Raw genomic sequence first — 26,708 nt, 5'->3', positions numbered from 1 at the left:
CTGCATTCGAAGATGAACGCTTCCAAATTGCAAAATGATATGCATAACTATTAATCCACCTTCCTACATCTGAATACCTCCTGGCTCATTAACTTCATATAAATGATTTTGATTTTAAAATACCGAGTAGACTTTATCAAACCAGTTAACAACTTTTCAGTTCATGAAAAGACTTCCATTATCATAAACTTTTAAAATTATCTGTAGCTTCTCAAACCAACTATCAAGTGTCTCTTCAGACAAAATTTTAACATTACTTACACAGAAGTATGCAAGGTGCAAAGGCAATAATAAATCCTATTTATGGCTGTATGCATTGGTGTCCATATAACAATGGTAATTGTTATATATATAACTATATAATTGAATTAATTTTAAGACAGGTAGTTCAGTGCCCAAACCATACAAAGAGTATCTTCATTTTGATACATTGAGTTTGAATGTTTTCTTTTTATGGTAGTTAAACGCCGAAGTATGTCACACATTGTGAAAATGCTGGATGTCTCATCTCCTGTTCAAATCAGTCACCTTCTTGATAAAAGTGAAGATATTGCTAGCTAAGTTAACAGCTGGGAGAGTTTGCAATACAGTATGATCCTGCAAAGACCATCAAATACCTTAATAACTTAATGTCCAAAATGAGCATACTAACAACTAGAAACAATCCAGTGAGTGTAAATCATTCCAACACAAGGGATTTCAGGACTGAATATCTGGGAAAGTACCTTCAAATCCTGTGCCATATTTGATGGCATAAATGTAACTAAAGGGATTTGGGTGTTTATATTTCTTAGTAATCTAGAGTAAACTTTCAAAACTACCTAAGGGTCCTTACGCAATCTTTGGGATTGTTTCACAGCATACGTCACGGTGGTATGCACACTCCAAAAAAAGGTAACTGCAGAAGGGATTATGGTTGTAGAAGTGAATGTATTCTTGCTTTGATGAAGCTATACAAGCCATTTCATTATTAATACCTACAGCTTAAATAGAAATCAATTTATTATCCCCCCCAAAAAAATAATCTTCTACCTAAGATACATGTGCTTCTCACCCAAAAGGATGTTGGTAAATAAACATACAGTTTATATCAGTATCTCACAAAATGCATTCTACATCATAGGATCAAAATAGGAAAAAAAAAATGCATATACTGCCTTCTCAGATGTACTGTTTGTGCATTTGGGGACACAAATAAATAAATTCTTCTAACATACTTCCAGCATAGACTTGCACATTAACCATGCAACTGAGGTCTAAAGTTAGCCCTAACTTATACAGTAGGCTAAAATATAAGCAAGAATGCGAAAACAATGTGCAAAGGTTTTAGGCACCTGAAACGACTTGTCCCGAAATTCCTGATATTTAATAGGATCATCAAACATAAGAAAAAATGGAAGCTATATCAATGAAAAAGAAAATCAGTTTACCACTGGTACAATAATGCATGAGCTCATGAATCCTGGCCAAGCGTTTTGTCTTGTTTTCAGTTGAAGGAAGGGTGAAACGGATAAGTTCTGTAAGGGGCAGTTTATCCATCATTTCATGTTCAATCTTTTCTGGATTTAAGTTCCCCTGGACCTGCAACAAAAAACCAAAGTACCAGAGCTAACGTTTACTTTCCCACCAGTGGATTTCTAAAAATTATGTTTGAATAAAGCAGTCTTTTTATAGCAAAAGATGTAAGCATTCAGCCTGAGCCAGCTGAATATAAACTTAAATTTGAGCAAGTACTTATAGTGTGTCATTGAACCATGTTGCGAGATATTTTAGGCAGAAAAAATGAGATATGTAAGAGAATAACTGATGGTATAAAATCAGACATCTGGTAGAAGATATTTGCCTGTGCTAGCTAGACTCAAAAGTTCTAGAACACAGAAATATGTACTGATTTATTCAGACAGAAGGCACCTTCCATATATCTTTCAGTTGGTCTGTGCCACTTCTCATAGTAATGGTCTGTAAATTCAATGATTAGTTTGTGACACCAGCATCCCCATACATTTAAGGATTTATCTTTTGAGACTTACTGCTATCTTTCAGCTTTGCTCTTTTTAGTATTATGCGCTTACAGTACCTCTTTCCTGGACTGTTGCTTCTGATGTTCCAAATAATTTTCTTCTATCCACTTCCCAAGCATTGTGCTATATCCTGAATTTCCTCTGCAGCAAGTACATCATATTCATCAAGCATATGTCTGCTAAGAGCATGTCTCTCAGCGACTACTCAGTCCTGCCTTCTGCTTGTGTACCTCAAATGTGTCAAGCTCATTTTGTTTCTGAATACTCTTTTAAAGGTAAAACTATATTCTGGCTTTGGAAAAACTTTAGGAATTAACTGTGTTTTTTTTGGTTCAGAAATTCTTGGAAATGTTACTTCTAAATAATCCCAAATCTTGTTGCCTGTGAACCTTTCTGCCTTTGTTAGAATTTGTCAATGTCTTGGACATACACTCTGCTCCAACTATTAAGCCAAGCTGAACAAACTTCTTGTGATCACTAATAAACTCTTTTCTTACACTTCTCTACATCTTAGTATTAAATCTAGTCTACATGCTAAATCACTGTTATAAATTTTGTAACTCATTTTCCAGAGTTTCATCATTGTTTGATGATAGTGAATCAACAGAGTTCTGTAATATCTCCTATCTACGCTAAAGGCTAAATATGATTATTAATAATGCAAACAGATTACTGAAATCAATATATTGCTCTATGTCAATGATATGTCTTCTGTCAGGAGCTGTAAGCTATTGCTTCTTAAGCAGACTAAACACGTTAGTTTGTCTATCTCAGTAGGAAAAATCTAGGCTATACTGTTTTGCTTTGAAAAAAACACCACTCCATCCTTTCTACTGCATTGAGTATTCTCTACCTCTGGACTTTAAAACTGTTTATATATGATAGGTAACACTATACCTTCAGCAGGTGCAACTGCTTTGCCAACATATCATGATAGTTAAATAAGAGAGGGTACTTGGGTGTGGTGGTCTTTCTTTCACTGTATTTTGGAGAAAAGTAGTCATATAAATTCTGTTAAAAAAGAAAAAATGTATTAAACCCCAATAATGAGATTTGTCAATTTAGAAAATGAACAAAAAACAACACAAACCTTTTTTTCACTCTCAGAAAGTGGAAGAGAAGGAAGGACAGATGCTATATGATCTGCAATGTCATGATGTAGCCCATCTGCCCGGGGCTCTGGCACTACCAGACTCGGTGGTGTAAGGTCTTCTTCACTTGCAATAACCTGGCAAATATAATATATGTTAGCATTCATTACAGTATGACTGCTGCTTAACTTCATTAAAACTAGCAAGCAGATCCTGCTATAAGATAAATGCACATCCATAAACCCTGCAATTTTTTTCTTCAAGTAATAGAAATGCAATTCTTGGTGTTAGCTTCTGCCTACAACAAAGACCACAGGAAACAGTATTAAATGGTTTTTCCTAGTATTCACTTTCAGGAGGATGAGAAGAAAAATATTTTCAACTTCCAATCTTAAGAATTGTTAATGAACAGAGGACAGAGATAAATAAAACTAGGTCTATATACGATCTCAGACCTCATTTTGAGTACTTTTGCCCAAGTCTATTTTCAGATTAAATGACAAAAAAGTCAAAAAATAAGATTGTGCTAGAAATTTATTTCTAAAAGAAGGAAAATCCAAGCCAGACTGTGGGCCTTTGTTAACTCATAGATTATGCTTGAACACAATGAAGTCTCATCTGTATGGCTGATAGATGCCACGGATATTTGCCATTTCTAGAAGTAGTTCTAAGACTAAGTATGGAGTAAACTGATAAAAGTTCAGTATCAATAACATTGTTGCAAGACATGAAAACTTGTTATTGACTTTGCTAAGAAATTATACCTTTTTCTTCAGTTGATTATAGTGGATCTGTAGTCTTGAAAAACTAATTTTGGAATATCACTGTATATACAGGGCAAGCGCACAATACAAAAGAGGACCAAACAACACTTTTGAGTTGTGTTCCCTTCAGTGCCTCCATGTGCATTCTGATTTTAGGCTGAAACAGATGTATTTACTGATCTTTGACGGATTCATTATACCAGGTCTAAGCCATATTAGCCACAGGAATTATATAGAGAATATTCTCACCTGTTCCAACATGCAGTTCAGCATTAAGGGTACAGAAAAGCATTCCTCTGGAATCTGACTCAGCAAGTCATTGTAATACCTCATGTCTACAGAGGGAGTAAAAAAAGCAGCTTCTTCCTCTGTTGTAATAAAGATAAAACATTAAGATAATTTGTTTCAGAAACATCAAATTATATCACCAACCAGTTACAGCTTCAGACATTTTTTCTTAAAAGAGACTAACAATGGTCATGACTGTAGATCTTTTCAATCTGACTGTGACTGGGAACAGTCTGAAAAAGTGAATTTCTAAAGACCTTAGTTATCACCACTGCAGTTTCCAGAGAATTTCACAATATGTCCACCAAGAAAAGAGTCTGAAAATATTGAATTACACATTGAGCTTACTGTGCAAATAATTTCAAGGATTTGTGCTGTTAGATGAATGAATGGCACAACAGAATGAACAGCCACAGACCAATGCTTTAATCCTTTAGACATACATACCCTGTGACAAAATTACTGTTGGCAGAATTTCTTCTTCTTGTCCTTTATTTTTTAAAGATGCAATCTGTGATGGTGGTTGTAGCTAAAGGAACAAAAACAAAGATAAAAAGCCTTAGAAACAGTGAAGAAATGAGGAACGCATGTATAAGGAGGAGAAATTAATTACATCTGAACTTTGTTAACCTAGACTAGATGCTACTCTTGCAAATGACTGGTATTAGGGGAGTCAAATCCCGCCCACCTCTGAATGGAACAATATAGTAAGAATGTAGTCTTATGAATGCTTTAAATGAGCATTCAGTAGTTCTGCTACAGGTGGAGCAAGCCTATTTTTTCCCTTCACTAGTACATGCCAAATAAACCACTTTCCTCTGCCCACTTAAGCTTTTGTCTACAATGAACAACAAAAAAATCAAACTGATTTTTCTCCACAGGAAACACAAAGGATCCTTGCCTCAGTTGCAGGTGGTTGTGTTGATTTGCTCTCTGATAGTGCAGGCACTTTAATAAACTTGGTGTTTTCCAAGTAGTTAAAATGCTGTCTTCTCCAGTCCAGGCAGTCATACATTAAACAAGCAATACTTTCAAACAGTGCAGTGCCAAATGCAAGCTAGGACAGAAAATCAAAGGGTGGAGTTTGCATACAGAAGTGTCATGTAACTTAGCCATATCTCATTAGTTCTCTAACCTGCAGATAGACAACTGTTTAAAAAAATTCCAAGGGATTGTTTTTCTCCACTAATTCAAAATGTTTTACAGAGTTATTCTAAGAAAACAAGGCCTTTTAACATCTTTATTTGCCTAAGCACTGCCACACCACACAGACTTCCACACTCAGTATGGACTGAGTATTGCCCAGATATTTCAGTTGCTATAAAGCATAACTGATCTTAACAGTAACTGGTTGAGGTCTGCTCTTCTGGAACTGGAATTTAGGTTTGGTGAGTTTTGAGTTTTTTTGGTTTTTTGGGTGTTTTTTATAGGAAGGATCAGGTGAGGTAACTTAAAATGATTCTTTTGTATCGTATGTGCATGTTTCTGCTGGTGATCAACCTGCAGCGAATTTGCAAGGTCAACCATTCTTCTGCCCTAAATGCAAAATAAATAATAAGTAAATATTCCCTGCCCCTCAACTAACCAATGTCATCTCACATTATTTTCTTTCTCTCTGTTGCCCTTTTAAAAAAAGAAAGTCTCAAGAACTGAACTCTGATTTCTATAGTTCAGGACTATAGTTCAGTTCTATAGTCAGGACACCAGCATGAAAGCCCAAAGTGAGGGGGCGGCATCTGCAAATATCTGACAAGGAGGAGGCAAGGTTCTTGAGGTGGTGTACTGAGGTTTTCACCAAAGCTTGGGAGGAATATAAAGGATAATACCAACCATTATTTTAAAAGTGAAATGCTTTTCTGCAAATAACAAATCCCTGAGACCATATGCCACACTCATGTTTCAGTGGCTTTAATGGATATATTATTTTCTTGTACACCCTAAACATTATTGAAAAGATTAAATTATTCTAACTTTTAGATAATTTTTGCCAACAGCCCTTTTCTGAGTGATTATTTCACTTTCATGGTAGTAGGAAAAATCTCTTGTATTAGTAAGTTTGCCTTGAAGAGTTGTCTATCAACATTAGATGTCTCAATTTTAAGTTTCGTCAAAAGAAACATGGTGAGGAAGCACAACTGTCATTAAGGACTAAATATGTTAACTGACCCTGAAGAATTATTAACTATCTGCTTTCTTCAATTTGGACCTTTTTTATGCACTTTAAAGCAAGTACTCTAAATGACTAGTTATGGAATACTAGTCTCAGTTTTCACAACATTTAAAGACTAGAGCAGATATTTGGGAGAGAAGTCCTATTTGTGAAAACTGAATTTTCAAAGTTGATAGTCTTGCACTTTTTTTTCCCCAATGCAACACTCTTCTGAAAAATGGATTAGTATAAAAATCTTCCATTCATGTATTAATTACAAGAGATCACTAGAGCACACAAATATTTCAGTTAAAGTTTTGGATTATTTTGAATGCATACTCTTTTTAGCAAAACAAGAATTTTTACAAGGTTGTATATACTTGGCTCTACCCAATGTGGCACACACAAAGTTTAGTACTATTACAGTTTTCTGATTCAATTTCCTTGCTTTCTCTTCTTCCCTGGTCAGGCCTCACCTGGAGTATTGTGTCCAGTTCAGGGCTCCCTGGTATAAAAAGGACAGGGATCTCCTTGAGAGAGTCCAAAGAAGGGATATGAAGATGATTAGGGGCCTGGAGCATCTCCCCTATGAGGGGAGGCTGAATAAGCTGGGGCTGTTCAGTCTTGAGAAGAGAAGACTAAGGGGGGATCTAATTAATGTCTATAAGTTGGAGCACAGGAGGTTCTGCACCAACATGTGGAAGAACTTTTTCACAGTGAGGGTGACAGAGCCCTGGGACAGGCTGCCCAGGGAGGTGGTGGAGTCTCCTTCTCTGGAGATATTCCAGACCCGTCTGGACGCCTATCTGAGCGATATGTCCTAGGGAGCTGCTTTGGCAGGGGGGGTTGGACCCGATGATCTCTTGAGGTCCCTTCCAACCCCTACAATTCTGTGATTCTGTGATTCTTCTTGAGACAGATACAGATGCTTGTCAAAAGTTCCCTGAGCCTACCTACTAGTGACTACTTAAGAAAGCAATTTTGAAACTATTTTTCCTTTCTAAAAATCTGAAATTTGAAAGTGGAGATTACTTGCTGTATATAAACTTTATGAATCTAATACTCTTATCATTTCTCTATCAATTTGTCACAAGAGTTTTCCTTCTGTATATCTTGCACTTCAGAGCTAGGACTTGGAGACTCTCCAGGAATCTGACAGAACAGACTTACTCTAGCCACCTATGGTTTCACACATCATATTCTTCCCACCTGTTTCTTTAAAAGCTTATAAATGTTCCTATTTTTTCAGGCCTCTGCTGAATTCTGAGATACAGAAGAACGTGAAATTACAACCATAACTTGCTGGAGCAATTTTGATGATGAACCATTTTTCTTTTATTTCAGCTATAATACAGCTGCTCACATGGATATTCACGAGTAGCTGCAGTCCCCTATAAAATGTGATTATGGGGAACACAGTTAAAAAATTTCTTTCCCAAAATGGGCTTCATATTTTAAAGATTAGATCAAGAGTACAATGATAAGTAATGTTCTATGTAGCATGTCAACATGTATCCACAATTGAGGCATTTTTAGTGAATACCTTAGAAACCATTTGGATTTAGTCAAACTTCATTCTGATCTCATCAGGATCAAGGTTACTTCCTAGCTCACCAGATTTATATATGTTTATTTTATATACAGTATTTAATGTGCTATAAATAAGTGTTAATAGGATGTAGTCTTACAAATACTGTAGGTTAAATTATGGCATGTTGCTTTATTTTGCCTTAGCAGATTATACTGTTTTACTCCTGGCATCATGGATTGAAAAATACTGGACCCTTTTACCTCACTACACTTGAGAACCTAGGCTGGAAAAAAATTCTAATGGCTCATTGTGCCTTCCAGTGCACAGTAATAGTTTTGACTCAATAGAATACAGTGAATAATAATCTAGAGCCCTGTTTTGGGTTGGACAAAAAGAAGTGATACAGGGTATGCTAAAAGAACATCTTATATCAACTTGCATTAATTTTATTTTGTTCTTATGTGACTGTTCTGACACACACTAAGTAGACCTGCTGTTATAATGACAAAAATATTATTTTTGTGTTATGTCATACTGACATCAGACTCTAATGAGATCCAAACTAGGTCCATGTAAAGATGCTGAATAAACTTAATGTTGAACTATTTTAAAACTTTGCTGCTGTAGCCTACAACATAAAGAAACTCCAAGTCATGTATTATTATTCAAAGGACACTGTGAATATAATGCTGAATAAACTTGTAGGATACACAGGAAATAATTCTTGTTCAAGATTACAAATATACTAACTATTCTGGTTCTGTTTCATAGAAGCCTAACCTAAAATTCCTGTCATTTCTAAATTTGTCTTAGGTGTAACAAACCCAAAAGTATCTACTGACCAGCATGACTCTGTCAGACCAATCAGAGGGAAAGGCACTCTCCTTAACTACATGATGAAGTCTGGCAATGTCAAACAGACTTGATCCATGCTTTCCACTGTTGAGAACTGGCTCCAGGTACTTCCAAAATGTTTCCAGGTTTTTCATAGCTTCATCTTTTTTTCTTTTCTCTGCTTCTACAACTAAAATTTATAAGTATTAGATAAATCATGGTACAATGTCTTCCCTTACACAAAGCATGAATCATTCATTAGTCTGCTAAACAATCCTATCCAAAACACAAAAGCATGTGTGACACCTAGGCTTTCCCTTTCACAGAAACATCAGAGCTTCCCAGGATTAGATGATCTGTCCTTGACTACTGCCTTCCCTCTTAATTCTTTTCCCTACAAGATGGAGGCTTTTCTTTCCTTAGGTATATTTCCATCATATGAACCCTCTAAGAATTAATAAAGTTTTCATGAGTAGCCACAAAAGAATATGCAGGAGCCGGGAAAAAATTGTCAGTGCAGAAAAGATTTGGCACAACCCAGGAACTGAATTACCTTAAAGTCTTCAGTAACAGGCAACAGTACCTAGCAGTACACTACATGATTTTAGAACAACGACAAAGTCTGTAATCATCATATAACATCTAGAAGATACTAAAGAAAAGCATTTAGTATATACTAATACATTGCACGGTGATTTTTGAACCTGTGAAAACAGAAATCCTAGAGTCATTAGGACATGTCAGGCCACACGTTCCCAGCAGAAACACAGAAAAATTAATTGCCAGGAAAAATTATTTTGCCAGGCTGAGAGACTGGTCTGAGTTCTCTCATTAGCTCTCAGAAAAGCTGAAGTAGCAGTAGCACAGCTACTGGAGTGATGACAGAAAGAGAAAACTACTCATATAAAAGGGTACTACAAGGGCGTAACTTGGTAACATCACAAAAGAAATAGTAAAATCATTAAGGTTGGAAAAGATCTCCAAGACCATCTAGTCCATCCATCCCCCCACCACCTATATTGCTTGTTAAACTATATCCCTAAGAACCTTTTCTTAAACACTCCAAGGGATGGGGACCTCACCACCTCCCTGGGCAGCCTATTCCAATACCTAACCATTCTTTCTGAGAAGAAATTTCTCCTCATTTCTAACCTGACCCTCCCCTGTCACAGCTTGCAGTCATTCCCTCTCATCCTATTGCTAGTTATCTGCAAGAAGAGGCTGAGCCTCAGCTCACTACAACTTCCATACAGGTAGCTGTAGAGAGCAGTAAGGTCTCCCCTGAGCCTCCTCTTCTCCAGACTAAAGAGATTCAGTTCTCTCAGTCACTCCTCTTAAGACTTGTGTTCCAGACCCTTCACCAGCCTCATTGCCCTTCCCTGGACATGCTCCAGGGCCTGGATGTCTTTCTTCTGGTGAGGGGCCCAAAAGTGAACACAGTATTCAAGGTGCAGCCTCACCAGAGCTAGACACAGGGGGATAATCATCTCGCTGGTCCTATTGGCTATGCTATTCCTTATACAAACCAGAATGCCCTTGGCCTTCTTGGCCACCTGAGCACACTGCTAGCCCATGTTCAGGTGAGTATCAATCAACATTCCCACAGATTCTTTTCCTCTGTGCAGCTTTCCATCCACCCTTCCCAAAGCCCATAGCATTACCTGGGGCTGTTATGACCCACCCAGTGCAGGACCTGGCACTGCACCATGTTGAACTCCATCCCGTTGGCCTCTGCCCATCAATTCAACCTATCCAGGTCCCTCTAGAGGGCCTTCTTACCCTCCAGCAGATCGACACTTCTCCCCAATTTAGTGCTGTCTGCAAACTTACTGAGGGTGCACTCAATTCCCTCATTCAAACCATCAATAAAGGTATTAAAGAGGATGGGCCCCAGTACTGACCCCTGGGGAACATTCATTAGGGGATGCAAGCACCTGTGACGGAAAAGAACAGGAAAATTGCGGTCGCTAATCATATGTACTCATGCTAGGAAACACTGTAACGTGACTGCAGTTACAGGTTAATGTCTCCCCTTTCTAAAAGTATCTATGTATACTACTGAAATTATCAACCATGATTTATTTTGTAAGTCAATCAACTACAAGATACTTGAGTTAATGACTGCTCCAAGGCACAACAAACTACACCTGTATAATTGCTGACAAATGTTTGTCTTTATATAACCTTTAAAGCCCCTAAAAACTGAATATTCTTACTCAGTCTACTTCAATACTTCATTAACTTCATGTGTAGAAAATTTCTTTCTGTTAAATTTTATTTTTCCTATTACAATTTAAAATCTTCATTTTGTATTCTAGCCATTTACAAACTTGAAAACATGTAATTTTTCCACTACATCATTCATCCTTCTCTACTTAGGGATAACAATTCTATTTTTTTCCTCATAGATAAAATTTCATAGATCTTTAATAAATTTCTTATCCATCATTTGCAACTTTTCTCATTGGCACACACTTCTTAAAAGGTCTTACCTCACTATTGAGTTGCATAACAGGATTACTTTAGGCATTTATAATCTGGAGATAGTTTTTATTAGTGGCCTATTGATATTGCTGATTTATGTTTATTTTTGAAGTCAGCATAATAGCTTTCAATCCTGTTATGTAGCCAATGTGTTTCCTAGTCCTTAACCGTACATTTAATTATGTCATCTGTCCATATTAAATAGAATAGTCTGCTTCCCAGACTATTATTCTCTAGTCTGTCAAGAACATTTTGCATTTGAATCACATACCTTTGTTCCAGTACCCATTAAAATACCAAATAATACCATACCCCCCACAAATTCCCTTGAGTCTGCTCCTCGCATCCTATTTGATAGTAAATGTTTAACAGTTACTCTACAGAGATGAAGATTTTTGAATGAAACTGTACCTACTATATATTTATTTTAATCTAGATTGCCCTTGCTCACTATGGGCCAGGTGAAATAGCCTTATTAAAACCCCAAAATAAAACACAATCTACTCCTCTCCTCAGAAAGCCAGTACTTCATTTTGTACGCTTGCCTAACTAGATTTGTTCTTGAACAGCATATGCTAGCTGTTACTCATCTTCTTGTTTTTCTTTTAAGTGGTTATAAAGTATCTGTTCCAGTATTATTCCACAAACAGAAATTAAGCAGATTACAGTGCCTTGGCTATTTGAGTTCCCTTTCTCTCTTCCTCACAACTCTTTTTCCACTATCTCACTTGCTCTGTAGGAGTTCTCAAATATAAATGAGGATGGCAGGCAGACCTTTAAGCAGAATGAAGTTAAATTGATCTAAATCAGCTGATCTGAAAAGTTCTCTACCTTACCTGAGTAATACTCAGTTATTTTACTTATTTTTCCACAGTCTGATGCTGAATCTTCCTGCTACCAGCATTAATTATGGTTAGTTACAACTATCACCTGTCTGCTATGGTATTTGTTGTGAAAACAGATTAAACACACACCCCACACATCCCTTTCCCCCCTCAACATACCAGCAAGATGTACCAACCCCCCCCCCGCAAACATTAACCACTGCTGGTCTCCTCAGGATGACCTCCTGACAGTTCTTCCTCTAGGTTAAGGGGCAGACAAATATTTTCCTTAGTCTTCCTCCTATATCCTGTTTTGTATCTTGGCATTTCTGATTTTGTGCCAATAGGCTCATAATAAACACATATCCTCATTTGTACTGACCTAATTCTAATTCTTAACTGCTTCCTTACATATGAAGTTCACAAAGAATGCATGGTTTAGCCAAGGTGTTTTCTTATTCTGCAACCAATCCTTTCTCAATAGGAGGGAAAACTTGCATTACTACCTATAAAAAGTAATCGATATTTATACTCTTCCCCTTTATAAAGTTTCCTCACAATTTCTACTTACTAATTATCTTAGTTTGCTAAAGTCTTCCTGCTACTATACATACAAGACAAAGAAAAGATAACATAACTTTGGAAATATTTGGGGCAACTTGTCCCTACCCCTTCACCCCCAGCAGGTGGTGTAAATAAAATGAAAAAACCAAACCCATGCTTTCCGGTCTCTGCACTTTCACCTTTTTTTCTAGTAAGACATTATCTTTAAATTCTACAATTTCTAACAAAACTGTAAGAAACTTGAAATTATCACAGAACGGTAGGGGTTGGAAGGGACCTGTAGAGATCGTCTAGTCCAAGCCCACTGCTAAAGCAAGGTAACCCAGAGCAGGTTGCATAGGAACATGTTATGGATTTTGGCTATCTCCAAAGAAGGAGACTCCACAACCTCTCTGGGCAGCCTGTTCCAGTGCTCTGCCACCCTCAGAGTAAAGTTTATCCTTGTGTTCAGGTGGAACTTCCTGTGTTTCAGTTTGTGCCCACTGCCCCTTGTCCTGTTGCTGGGCACCACTGAAAAGAGTCTGGCGCCATCCTTTTGACATCTGCCCTTTAGATCTTTTGAAAACATTTATGAGATCCCCTCTCAGTTTTCTCCAGGCTAAACAGCCCCAGCTTTCTCAGCCTTTCCTCAAACAAGAGATGCTCCATTCCCCTCATCATCCTCGTAGCATTCCACTGAACTCTCTCCAGTAGTTCCCTGTCTTTCTTGAACTGGGGAGTCCAGGACTGGACACAGAACCCCAGATGGGGCCCTATCTGAGGGAGGTTAGCCTCCCCTGCCAATCTGCTGGCTATGCTATTCTTAATGTGCCCCAGGATACTATTTGCCTTCTTCACCAGGAGGAAACCTTGCTAACTCATGGTTATCTTCTAGTCCACCAGGACTCCCAAATTCTTCTCCATCCACACATGCCCCAGTCTGTATTTGTGCTTGGGATTGCCCTGACCCAGGTGCAATCCTCACACTTGGCCTTGTTGAACTTCATGAGGCTCCCATGCATCCAACTCTCAGCCTGTCAAGGTCCCTTTGAGTGGCATCCTTTCCCTTAGAGTATCAACTACAGCACACAGCTTGGTGTCATTTGCAAACTTGCTGAGTGTGCACTCAATCCCACTGCCCACATCCCCAATAAAGATGTTAAATAATACTGGTGCCATCACGGACCCCTGACCACTCATCACTGGTCTCCACCCATTGAGCCTTTGACTGCAACTCAACCATCCAGCTGAGGTCCACCATGGTCCACCTGTCAAATCCATATCTCCACTTCAGAGACAAGGAAATCGTGTGGAAAAGTATGAAGTGCTTTGCACAAGTCAGCAAGTGTTACATGACCTGATCCTCTCCTTGTGCCAGACTTTAGCCTTGTTTCTGGGACCTGGGATTTACAAAGGCTATTTAAGATCACAACCTCTTTTTCTTCTCCAATATACCTCAGTGTTTTTCAGAGTTTTTCTCTGTGCTCTTGATAACCTTCTCAGAGATGTCAGAAAGATGCTATTATGTTCCTGTAAGTCTTCTCCAGACCATGCAAGCTACTGCCTTTCAGCCACTGCTCATAGGGTGGTTGTCTGCTCGACCCTAGCTTATTATCTTTATTCTTGTATGGTTGAGCCCAGAACTCTGGTCTCATGAGAGTCAAGTAACAGGGAATAAACCCTTCCCTTGATCTATCAGCTCAGCATGTTTAACTTTCATTGATGACTCATATTTAGCTTGCTATTCACCAGGATCCCAGTTCAAGAGAGGTGCTACAGCTTGGGGACAGTTGAGTACAACTGCAGGGTGTTATTCTGTAGCATATTCTCTGACTGTGGCCACAATCCCCAAGTAGCCAGCTGTGCACTTCCCTTGAAATTACCAAATGAGCCAATTTTTCTTAGCAACACACCTTCCTGACCAATTCACAGAGGTACACATTTGATAAAACATTGCTCTTTGATGGCTACAATAGAAAACCATGTCTGTAACCCCTGTGTGCTTAGTCAGTCCCTCTTTCCACTATTCAGCTGAGGCAGGTTTTTGCTCAGGCAAACCATTCAGTACAGGGACTAAACCAATGGCAACACGATTTTTGCACTAGCAAACACACTGCTCACAGGTAGTACACACAAACACAAGGCACAAAGAAGGAGAAAAAACCCAGCAGGAGCAATCTTGAATACAAAATAGCCTTCTTTCTATACAAATTTTATTGTTATGACCAGTTTACCTTCAGATGAAAGTAAAGATTGTTCCTGAAGATTAGTTTCTTCCAAGTATGTCTGCAACGGCTTATAATTCTCAGAAGAAATTCTAATTACACTTGAAATGTTAATCCCAAGATCAGACATCACAGGCAACAATTGAGGGTTGTGGAAATCCAAAATTATAAAGTAATGATGGGCACCATCATCTGGTTCATCATCTGTTCAAAACACAACAAAATCAGATTAGAGCAAGGACATTCAACAGCTAAACAAAAGAATTTTTTTCTTGACTATATAAGGATACTTGCAAATTAAGGTCAGAGAAGCATTTATTTTATAACCTCATTGGGATAATCACATGTAAGCTTTAAAATATTAGACTGAGATCTTCTGTAGCAAACCACCTAAAATTTGGTTGAAAAAATACAAGTCAGAAGTAAACTTTGTTTGGAGTAGCACCAGGGAAGAAATCGGAGAAGCTGATTATAAGCAGAATGCTAGTCATAGCAGCATTTCTGTAACTGCTTCTCTTTAAGACGGTGTTTAGTGTCAGGACATACCCACATGCTCTAATGGTAGTCTAAGCTACCCTATTTAATCTTGCTCACATTAGTCCTTTTAGTTGAAAAGGGGAATATCCAAATTCATCCTAAAGTCTTTATTAGTTCAGTAGAAATACTCACTGGAACATTTCAGTATCAAAGCAAAAGTTTAAATATTATTTAAGTAAGTGAAACAAGTCGTCTAGAAGCTGATCGGGCAGTTTCTCTATTCCTCCCAGGCTACCTTTCCTTGCTTCCACCCTCCACAGGTTTTCTTTCTGCATTTGAGTTTGCCTAGGAGCTCCTTGTTCATCCATGCTGGCCTCTGGGTATTTTTGCCTGACTTCCTCTTTGTAGGGATGCATTGCTCCTGAGCTTGGAGGAGGTGATCCTTGAATACTAGCCAGCTACCTTGGGCCCCTCTTCCCTCCAGAGCTTTGTACCATGGTAATATATCTATCAGGTTCCTGAAGAGTCCAAAGTCTTCCCTCTTGAAGTCCAGGGTAGTTATCTTGCTATGCACCCTCCTCACTATGGACCTTGAACTTCATCATCTCATGGTCATTACAGCCAAGGCTGCCGTTGAGCTTCACATCCCCTACCAACCCCTCCTTGGTGAGAGAAAGTCCAGCATCGAACCTCTCCTCATTGGCTTCTCGGTCACTTAGAGGAGAAGTTTTCATCAATGTGTTCCAGGAATTCTCTGGACAGCTTGTACTCTGCTACATTGTCCCTCCAACAGATATCGGGATGATTGAAGTTCTCCATGAGGACCAGTGCTTGTGACTGAGGCTGCTCCTACATGTCTAAAGAGGAACTCAATCGCCTGGTGTCCCTGGTTGGGTGGCCTGTAGCAGACCCACAATATTATGTCCCCTGTCCCGGTCCTCCGTTTAATCCTGATGCATTAGCTCTTGGTGAGCTCTTCATCCATACTAAGATGGAGCTCCATGCATTCCAGCTGGTCATTGACATAGAAGGTGACACCCCCACCTTGTCTCCCGTGCCTATCCTTCCTAAAGATATCCTTCTGGCATCCTTCCATCCTGATGCTCCAGTCACAGCAGCCATCCCACCAGGTCTCTGTGACACCAACAAGATCAGAGCCCGGCCAGAATGCACATGTCTCTTATCTCCTCTTCTTTCCTTCCCATCCTGCAAGCATTTTCACAGATGCATTTGAGTCCCATTGAAGGTAACTGACTGACTGGAGTGGTTGGAATATCTTTGATGTACTTTACCAGTGTTTCCCTTTTAGTTCCTATTATCTCAGGAGGCCCTGGCTCACCATTGCTAGACTTCAAGAGTGCAAGATACATCCAGCATGTCTATAAGCAGCAGGCTGAGGGCTCTTGCTCCTGCTTTGGCATGTCATCCCACAACTTGTTGCAAGCAAGCCTGATATTATCCCACTCCCCCTTCAATACTAGTTTAAAGCTCTGTCAATGACACCCACTAGGTCCTGGGCAAAGACACTTTTCCCCTGAATACAATCCACTGAACACAATTATTTTAATTTTTTTAGGAGTCAGAAACAATGTCTTTATTAAACCAAACTGTGTGCACACAATGACTGTGGTGAATTATTCAGAATGGCTTCAGCTCAGTACAGTCATTACTAAAATTAAATGCAGCACAGGTGACTAGGTGCAAAATACCTCAACAAATTCCCTTGAGGCAATCTTTTGCTATTCTGTAAATATCCCTGGGACGAATGAGACAAATAAAATCACAGTTGAACAGCAGTGCTAGTAGTTCACAAAATAAAGCTACTAAGCATACTCACCAAGGATGCTTTTAATGCCTGTTAGTTTTTGGAGGCAATTTGTATTTTTCTTACTTTGTCTTCTCATTAGCTGTGACTAACAAGGCAGCAAAGCATGGAAATCTTATACAGGTAGCTGATATTTTCTGTTTCTCAAGGCAGGAAGTAGGTAGCAAAAATGCTGGAGCTGGTAAAATTATTTTGGGGGGCCTAATGTAAGCATATCAATATCCACCCAAAGCCAATCTATGCTGTAAATTTTTGCTGTAAAAATTTTAATAATAATCGTATACATTCTCTACATCACTTCAGCTTGGATTCTTAGAGGCACAAATGTTTATTTGAAAACTTCTTCAGGCCCTGAAAAGCCTTAAAATTATCAAAAGAATGATATTAGAGCAAAGCCTTATCTGAAAAAAATGAGCAGCTATTCACAGATAGCTACTGTTCTGTTCTTATGTATTTTTGTCAGCTTTACTAAGATTTGAGATTTGCTCTAAACACCTGGACAGATGATTTTTAGATGCTTGAAGAGCATCTTCATCTCCTGAATGAGATGAAGACAAAGGTCTGGTGAAAGAGCGAGGAAAGCCTATAGCAGTTTAAGTTGGGAATAGCAGGTACACATCCAAAAATGAGCAACTGCTTCATCAGCAGGAGAGATCCTGTCTATGTTGACGTAGCTCAAACATATTATGGTCCAAATTAAATATTATTGTGATCTATTGAGGAAAGCTATGCACATCCTTCAATATTTTTTGTTCCAGTGAAATCTGTAACCATGGATGCTATGCATTAAGAGTAAAGATTTTCTTAGCATTAGTTAGCACATTATTTCTTACTTTGCATAGCTTATTTCTGCAGTAAATTTTGTCACATCACAGTTCTATCCACATGTTTTTTTCAGCAAATAAAATCACATTACCCTTTGGACAGAGCCTGGCTTCATCCCCAGACAATGGTGAACAACTCCGTTATACTTTTAACACAAGGAGAAAGCTGTCTTTGTATTCTTACACAAATGCCTTCCACTGTTTGGAAACCTTTCCGTAAGAAAGGTTTTATGTAGGATATTTTTAGTCACTTTTAGTCTTATACATGCTAAAACATTTTGATGTCAACATGATACATACACCTCACCTATATTTTATATGTATCCTAATATTGAGCAGAAAACTGCTCTCTTACAATGTGAAAGCATTGCTGCTTTCCATTTGGAAATATATTTTGACTTTTCAACATGGAACAAAATGAAGCACTCGGTTAGAAGCTAGGTTGCAAGATTTCTAAAAACTTTATCGAGAGTGTATCAACATTTTTACATACCAATGTATTTGTTTTCCTCTTCCACTTCTCCCCGTCGCTTCAGTTGGGTGTCCTTTTTAACAGAGACTGGTGCTAGATGGCCTACTTCTGTCTTTTTTCCTTTCCTTTCTTTCTCAGCTGTCTTTTCTTTCTTGTTGGGAGATTTAACTCTCTCTTTCCCCCCTTCCGTTTCCTTTTGTTGCTCTTCTGCCTGACAAGATGAATAAACTAAGTTCTCATTGTTGCCTTTGTGCAGAACAAAGGCCAGACTGCAGTAAAATTTTAGTGGTTCATTTTTTTTTATTTGAACACTTTCCCTCTCAGGCACTATAATGTTGATGTAGTGATGGTACCTTAAATACTCTGCTTTATCCTTCTCAAACACACCATTTAGTTTATTATATTCTTACTAAATCATAGTGTTAAGATTTCATATTAATAAGGAACTGTGAGAGGTAGGTAGACACCATACCTAAAAAACTAATGAAATGCATATTGGTATGAAGACAAAGTAAAGAATCACTGTGCTTTAGTTACTGCCACTACAGCACTCGCATCAGTTAGAAATCTTCCTGGTCTGAAAGGAAATCATGCAAAAATTCAATTTCTGTTAAGTCTTTAGCATCTCTGTTAACACTCTTGAGTATGGTGTAAACCGGTACCAGCACTACTTTTCTTTGATGTAAATATCAGTCCGCTCTTGTGCTCATTTTCACACAGGATATTACTCACTCATTCTTATTATTTTCAAACAAAACCACCTACATTAAGTTCTGGTCAGTAATTTAAGAGTAAAGAATGAAGAAAGATTTTGTAGGCATCCCAAAGCCTCACACTATAAATCCAGAAATCTCAGAGCCAGTCTAAAGTTAAAATAATCCAAAATATGTTAAAGTAAAGCAAGGTGCTTTAAGAGCAAAAAAACTTCTGCCTTATTTCTACCCAGCAGTAGCACTATGACTAATTATGCAAGAAGGACATTTAAGCATTGTAAAGCTAAATTAAACACAATAAAATTATACTAACATTGCTACCATCCTGCTGGTGTCACTTTAAAGCAATCGGAGAAGCTCTCCATGCAAGTGAGATAGGACAGTTGAATCTACACAGTTGCTTTCCCTAGATCCAGATGGAAAAGCGGACTTTCCAGCTATAGAAATTGTGTTTAGTTCAAGTTCAAAGTCAAAGCAGAAAATATTTTCCTGCTTTCCCTCCTTCATGCATTCCCTCTCCCTAAAATTTAGGAATGTCTCCAAGAGATTCTTTAAACTATTTGTGCTGTGAAATGGGGGATTTGAACACTTTCAGTATTTTCTTTCAAATTTATTCCACTTTGGACATTTCAAACCAGATTTTGATAGTTCTACCTTGATTCTATGCTGATGGACACATCAAAACAGATGATATAATCATCAGGCTACAAACGATGTGGAGACATTTCTGAACCTGCCAAGATTCTAAGAAAGGGCTGACCTCCTCAGGAAGCAAAAGCCTCTCCTTTCTAGGACTCTTTCCTCTTAAAGATGCAGCTTTTTGTGGAGTTTCTAGTCTTCCGTTCCATAATTTTCTTATTTTGAGTTTAATATTACAGACTCTTACTACCTCAAATATTTTTCTAATTCAGAGACATTTCTTGTCTTCTACGTATTAATTTAAATGCATATACCTGTCAATTTATGACAAGCTCCTCCTCCTAATTAAATAGAGAAATTTATAATGGTTTATTTTTGTGTATTAACTTGCTGGTTTTCTTCTGCCAAACCATTCCATTAACTAATGTCTATTTAGAAAAACAATGATCAGTTATATGTTGCCTTTATGAGAACTGCTCTGCTGGTAAAATCCTGGTTTCAACCTCCTGAATTGTTGGCAATGGAACCTGTACTGTATGAGCTAGTTGGAAAGGATAAAAAAAGTTATGGCAGACAATTCAGAGTTAGAATTCTAAATTAAAAGCCAATTTCTGCCCATTATATGCTGCAGAGCATCCTTATAGCTAAGAGCCCTTCAAATACTTGACTCTGTCCTTCAACTGCTGCCTGTTGTACTTTTATATAGATATAATCCAGAGAAGCTGACAACTTTGTCCAGCTTGCTTGCCTAAAACAGAGAAATAATTGTAAATTGCAGGGATTCTTCAGCCTTCAATACTGACAATATTCAGATTCTCCAGGGAAATACAATTATACTCAAAAGCATAATCTTGCCAAATCAAAGCTAAAGGCTCTATTTTAATATTAAAGTGCTTAATCTTTATATTTCCAATTTATGTTTTATAGCTCAGTTATCAGCACTGACAGATATCTAAGAGAAAAGCAATTTTTTCTCCATTCACTATAAAAAAATCTGCTCTAACTTCAGTCTCTCAATTTCTCTTCAGATTGAAACCACATTTTTTCCCCCCCTTCAGATTCTTTTTATACTTCTGTATCATATATTATCATAATTGATTACAACTATTGTCTTATATGGGAACAGGACACAACTTCATTACATGACATTTAATGTCCTTGTGCACTATACGCCATTCACCAATTATTCCCACAAAAAAATTATTGATAAAGATAATCATAGACTTATCAACTACACAAAACCCATTAAACCATTATCTTCTTGCATCTTTTACAGGCATAGTATGCTTAGGTCTCCATGTAATCACATTTTACATTATAGTTTTTCGATCAATTCACAGAGTAAACTATTGCAGCAATTAAATGACTTTCTGATAATGGTCTTCAGCTGCATGAATGTTTGCTGGAAAAGAACTGTAGCAAAGACCAACTGTTCAGTAAGTTGCTGAAATGTACCACTGAAAACGTCTGGGTTTTTTTAAAATACAGATGTTAGAAAGCAATTAGAGGTCTGATCTGATTGTTATTCTGTGCAAACTTGGTGAAATTCCTCCTAGAACACATAAGTAATCTGACTGAAGCAACAAAGCTAGTAGAGACAGGCTAGGGGAATATGTAGAAGTGAATTTTGGGAACACTGAAAAATGTGGTGCCCAGTTCGGAGGAGCAGACTTGAGGATACGAACTATTTGGAGAAAATTCAGAGTAGACTAACAAGAATCATCAAAAACTAGAAACCAGGACACATATTAGGGTTTGTTTTGTTAAATATGTAATAGATTTCTGTAGAGCTGAAGAACTGTTGCCTTCAAAGCAGTTGCAGAGACAGTTGAGCAGCAATATCGATTGGGATAGAAAAATGAAAGCACAGCAGTGAAACATTCAACAAACCTCTGCCGGGAATAGTTTATGTATATTTTATCCTGCCTTAGTGCCAGAAGATGGAACAAATAACTTCTCCAAGTTTCCTCCAGAGAAGTGATTCATGATAATAATGTCTTCCTAGTGTTGTTCTGCATCTATTCTTGATACCTCTCAAGTAATAACCTCTCCTACCTTTATTTCAGCTGAGATATATTCAGCTGAATCCAGTTTCTAGCTCTCTTTTCTATTAGTCCTACTTGAGCAAAAAGGTCTTGCAGAATATTTTTTCTTTTTTTTTTACCCTCTCACCTGCATTTGAGTAATTGAAAGCTTCTTCCCCAAATCTAATTAACTAAAAAAAAAAAAAAAAAAATTCTATCCACATTTTTCTTAAATTACAGATCTCAAAAGCTACGCCTGAGAAGGAAGCTGAAAATTATGCAGTGTCTTCGTAAAGTTACTTAAACATTGTCCCTAAGGCATACTGTACTACCTTCTTTTCAGCTTCTCTTCTCTGAAGGTCCTTCTGTTTCAGACAAAGCAGTTGAAATTTCAAGAGCTTTCCTGTCAGTGTTACAGGAATTTCTTCACCACTATCCAGAATGGCTTTGGCTACTTCTATCACCTGGATAGGAAAACAAAACAAGGAAAAACCAACCACAAAAACAACTCCGGATAAACAAACAAAAAAAAAACCCTATTACTTGTATACTTTTAATATTGCATTTGACATTTATTTTGCATGCTGAAATGAGGAAGTACTATCTCATATTGTACAACATGTGGGTTAAAATCCCACACTTTCAGAAAAAAACAATATAACAGTAAGGTACATAGCTAATCCTCTGGTTCCTAAGAAATCAAATGAAGTTATACCTACTATAGCATGAGATAAAAGCAGAATGGAGAAAAATTCTATGATTATGTAAAGGTCAACAGATACACAGTTGTCACAATAAACCTTTTTGGTTTTTTAGCTTTTAAACAAAGAGGTAATATTAAGCAACTACTTATTATAAAGTAATAAATTAAAAAGCATATAACAGCAAGCAAATCAAGAAGAATAGTTTGGAATCTTGTTTACAAAGTGACTAGTGTCTGAGGCACTAGTCCTGAATGACAGATAAAAATTTCTTGAAGGGAATTTGAGAGGGTCTGTCTTAGTGAAAATACACCCCCTCCCAGTGTAATTCTGATTCTGTTGGTATGCAGCCTAATTGGGGTGAAATAAGGCTATTGAGTTTTCCTAGGGTGATGACAGCAGCAGGAACATACAGCTGCATTGTCCAGATGTGTGGCATTGACAGGCTGTTTTATGACTATGTTTTTTACAGCTTGTTTCCACTAAATTTCATACAACTCACTAACATCTGGCCCGTTTTCCTTGGAGCCTCATAACCACTTTATTTACTGCGAAAAAAATAAAATAACATAAAAATACCATAAAAAGTTGTTATATGTTTCTTTTCACTTGTGTTGTCTCTGTAATAAAGTTCACCTATGTAGGAAGCGCTGTTGAGGAATAATACAACCATAATATTTTCCTACTTTTGTTTTTAAGCAACCATCAGCTTTATTTATAACCATGGGCTGAATTAGGTGTTACTCAAATGTTCTGACATATTTCTCTTTTCCCCTCTTGGAGCAATTACAGTTGGGCACATATGGTGTCAATTTTGCTTGCTAACATTCAGACAATGAAGGTGCACACTTCATCTCACTGAACTGTGTCTTGTCTAATGTGAACACCACCATACCTTTGAGCTTTCATAGTTTTTTGCCCAGCTCAGATATTTTCACTTCTCAAGTAAAACCTAAGTAAGCAAACACAGCCACTAAAAATGCTTCTCTGAATAAAAAAAAGTCAAAATGGAATCCAGACTATCATAAGCCAACTTATTGTTTCATACAAGTGAAAGCAAAGTACAGAAAAAGAAATCTCTTAAAATTTCAGATTTTTCTGAATCATGTTAACAGCGAGACAAAGCAGTCAAAACATCTGCATTTATAAACCCTCCCAAACAATCCTGTCCCTCCAATGTAATAAACCTTATGATCTCTGTAACATACACATAGGAAAATACATCATGGTTAGATCAGTTCTGCTTTACATCTTTTGTATTCAGTATGTACTTACTGTCCACTATCTCAACAAGCCAACCATAGAAGGCTTCTGGAAAGACTCCCATTGACTTCAGAGACACAGCAGAAAATCAAGGATATGTTAAAAATTTCCACAGACTGTAGGTACACTAGAAACTACTAACTACTCCAACAATAACAGTCACCCAGAGCTAGCTACAGAAACTCTGTGCTCTGAAAGAAAAGAGACTTTGGTAGAAATACTGTAATCTCCCTTAGAAAAATGATCTTTCTGCTTGGTTATTTGTGGGGTTTTTTTTTTCTTTTTGTCAGAAGTGGTGTTAACAGCCTATGCAAAGGGATGCTTCCCAATTGCCTAATCTAGATGAGTTGCACATTTCTTGACACACAATAGAGGCGAAACAGAGGGATTCTCGAAGGATTCCTGAAAAGTGTATATATAGTAACCCAGCTCAGTGGCAGTTGCTGATTTATTGTTCGTGGAAGAAGGAAGGAACGCTTAGATTCTTTTACAACCCATTCTTCCTGAGAAGTTCAAAGCATTTTACCAGTCGAAAGCAATGCATCATGATTATTCCTATTCTGTAGGTAAAGAATGCAGAAATGAAGAGAAACATCCAAAGTCTGTAGTGAGCTGGACAACTCTGAGTGGGTGGGAAGGACAAAGTTTCTTCTGTGAAGCAATAGAAAAGTGTAAACCAAACTATTTAACAGGAAGACATTCTATGACTGTGAAGAGAGGTCAGACAAATAAGACAATGATAAAATGAACACATTACATTCAGCAATACAAAGAAAGCAAATAGTTTTTCATGAAGCAATGTAAAATCTGGTTTATGCATAAGCAAATAAAAAAGCAATCCTCCATCACTGCTAGTTTAAAGATAGAACATAGATCAATCCATACACAGGAGGTAAAAGAAATTGAATTTACTACACTTATGCATGTTTACCTCATCTGTGACCCTGTGAATTATGCAGGCTCCTGGCATAAACAGTTAAGAATCCACAGAGCCTCAGTAAAAAAAGAAAGCTGAAGACAAAGACTTGGTAGGAGTACAGAAGGTTTTTTTTTTTTTTTTGGATACTATGAAGTGGATTAATTTCAGATTGACTATACTTCACCCTGCCAGTGATGACCTTTTTCATATGTTAGAAACCATGGAAACTTGGATGGACAAGCTAAGTAAGGTAGGGCCTCTTTTCCTTTAAAGGAAGAAGGAAACTTAGCATTCCTCACACAGCAGGGGTCACATTTGTGAAGTGCAGAAAGGCTTCAGTGATGCAGTATTTGATCACATATGGTGGCAGTATGAACCATGCAGAGAATGAGCTGCCTGATGCAAAGGGCATGCATTTCAAGCCATTCAAATGCTGCCTGTAGGTGACTGTACTGTTGGCAGATGCCAGTGACGTTGAGATCGTCTTAAAAATTCAGAAACATTTAAAGTCAGTCTTTATGGTATCTTTCTCTAAAGTGTCTGTTTTTCAATATACAGAAGTACTGTGGCTGTTAAATCATAATCAGAAAAACTTTCAAAGTGTTAAACTGCACTGGTAACTTTCACACTTTTATCGCTGCTTGGAAGCAGCAGCATCACTTGCTATGAACAGTGGTCAGCCTATGTCATCATGTAGTTCTTCATATCTAGGATAAGCTTTCTAAAGCCCTCCTGAAATCCAACCCATCAAATATATCTTAGATTCATGTAACACTTCCTAAAAGAAACATAATTGTTCCTAGAAGAAATACTTAGTAATTCAAATCCCTTAGTAGCTGACACAGTTCAAGTAAATTTGAACTAAGAGAGCCATCAGTCAAGAGGCTATACGGATTACACTTACTAACCAAGTTATTATTTACTATTCAAAGGTTTTTTTGTGAGCAAGCTAAAAAAAGTGGGGGGGTGGGGAGATTGGGGACACATGACGACACACAGACATGGACAAGGGGGGACAGGGATACAATCTTTACTTACTGCAGTCTGCTATCAGTATCACGAATCCCTCACAAGCAGTTTTCAAGACAGACTATTTAATGAAATCTTAGGGACAAATTTCTTCTGTTCAAAGAAGACTCCTTTACACATACTACTAAATATTGCTGAATCTGCTGATGTAATTTCATTGACTCTAGCATACTGCAAATGATCATTTTGAAAGAATAAAAGGAAGGCACTGAGCTGACTGAAACTTTTTTCAGATCACACCTGCTGCATGTTCAAAGGCAATTTAGTCTGTACTATAAGACCGTTTGCCTCATTTCATGATGCCAAAAGATTTCTTAATCATTATCCTTTGTTAATGACTCACAATTCAAACTGAGCATAAGGACTCATGTAAATCAGTAAATCAATTGCATACATAACAGAGATCCATATAGAGCTAACATGACACATGACATGCTGTAAAACTTAAGCTAAGCTATTCAATCAATTTTGTTAATCAATGATGACTTTACCAACACGTATTCAAATGATTTAAAAAAATGAATTAAACATTTGAGGACTCCTTCTTCCTTCTGTCTGTCAGAGCCCTTTTCAAACAGATCTACTGAAGTAAGACAAGGATACTTTCTCTGTTGAGCAATACTGAACAAATGTGTGTGATGTTCATATACTAAATATCTACCTTTCTATTGTGATAGCAGTTCTTAAAGCAGCAGCAACAGCAGCTTGTGTCCTAGAAAATATATGTTGTCACTCATATAAATGAGTCTCTTTTTTGGCCAAATCTCAACACAGCTTGATCTGGTTGGCAGAATCCATTGTAAGAAGGTCTGTTCTTTAAACCTTTACGAAAAATGCATGACCTGAGGGCATACCTTAACTCGTTTAATCTCTGTAACACAGAATTAGAGCTCTGTAGGACATGTTCAGTGCATGTGTCTTGTTATGAATAATGATTTAAGGAAAAATATGAACAGTTGAATGACCAAATTTAAGTAAAAAATGGTAAAATATATTACACAAAAATTAGGATGACTTTTCACCCTGTCTTTACTAAAAAGCTCATGCAAGGCTCTCACTACCTATGAA

General features: G+C 37.5%; 1 protein-coding gene across 1 annotated transcript in view; it reads right to left on the bottom strand.

Moving 5' to 3' along the window:
* Positions 1–26,708, bottom strand: part of SPAG17 (sperm associated antigen 17) — a gene marked incomplete at its 5' end in the record, with an annotated part of 113,297 nt that overhangs the window by 67,599 nt on the left and 18,990 nt on the right. The window contains 10 exons of the mRNA XM_084273881.1: positions 1,431–1,581; positions 2,919–3,032; positions 3,112–3,249; positions 4,126–4,244; positions 4,612–4,693; positions 5,066–5,221; positions 8,687–8,868; positions 14,764–14,958; positions 18,374–18,563; positions 22,061–22,192. Of these exons, the coding sequence (XP_084130007.1) occupies positions 1,431–1,581; positions 2,919–3,032; positions 3,112–3,249; positions 4,126–4,244; positions 4,612–4,693; positions 5,066–5,221; positions 8,687–8,868; positions 14,764–14,958; positions 18,374–18,563; positions 22,061–22,192 (1,459 nt within the window). The remainder of the gene's footprint in view (positions 1–1,430; positions 1,582–2,918; positions 3,033–3,111; positions 3,250–4,125; positions 4,245–4,611; positions 4,694–5,065; positions 5,222–8,686; positions 8,869–14,763; positions 14,959–18,373; positions 18,564–22,060; positions 22,193–26,708) is intronic.

This window comes from Gallinula chloropus (genome assembly GCF_964237585.1).
Source record: "Gallinula chloropus genome assembly, chromosome: 1".
Taxonomy (NCBI): domain Eukaryota; kingdom Metazoa; phylum Chordata; class Aves; order Gruiformes; family Rallidae; genus Gallinula; species Gallinula chloropus.
Note: the sequence above shows the minus strand (reverse complement) of the source record. Positions and strands in the feature narration are given on the sequence as shown.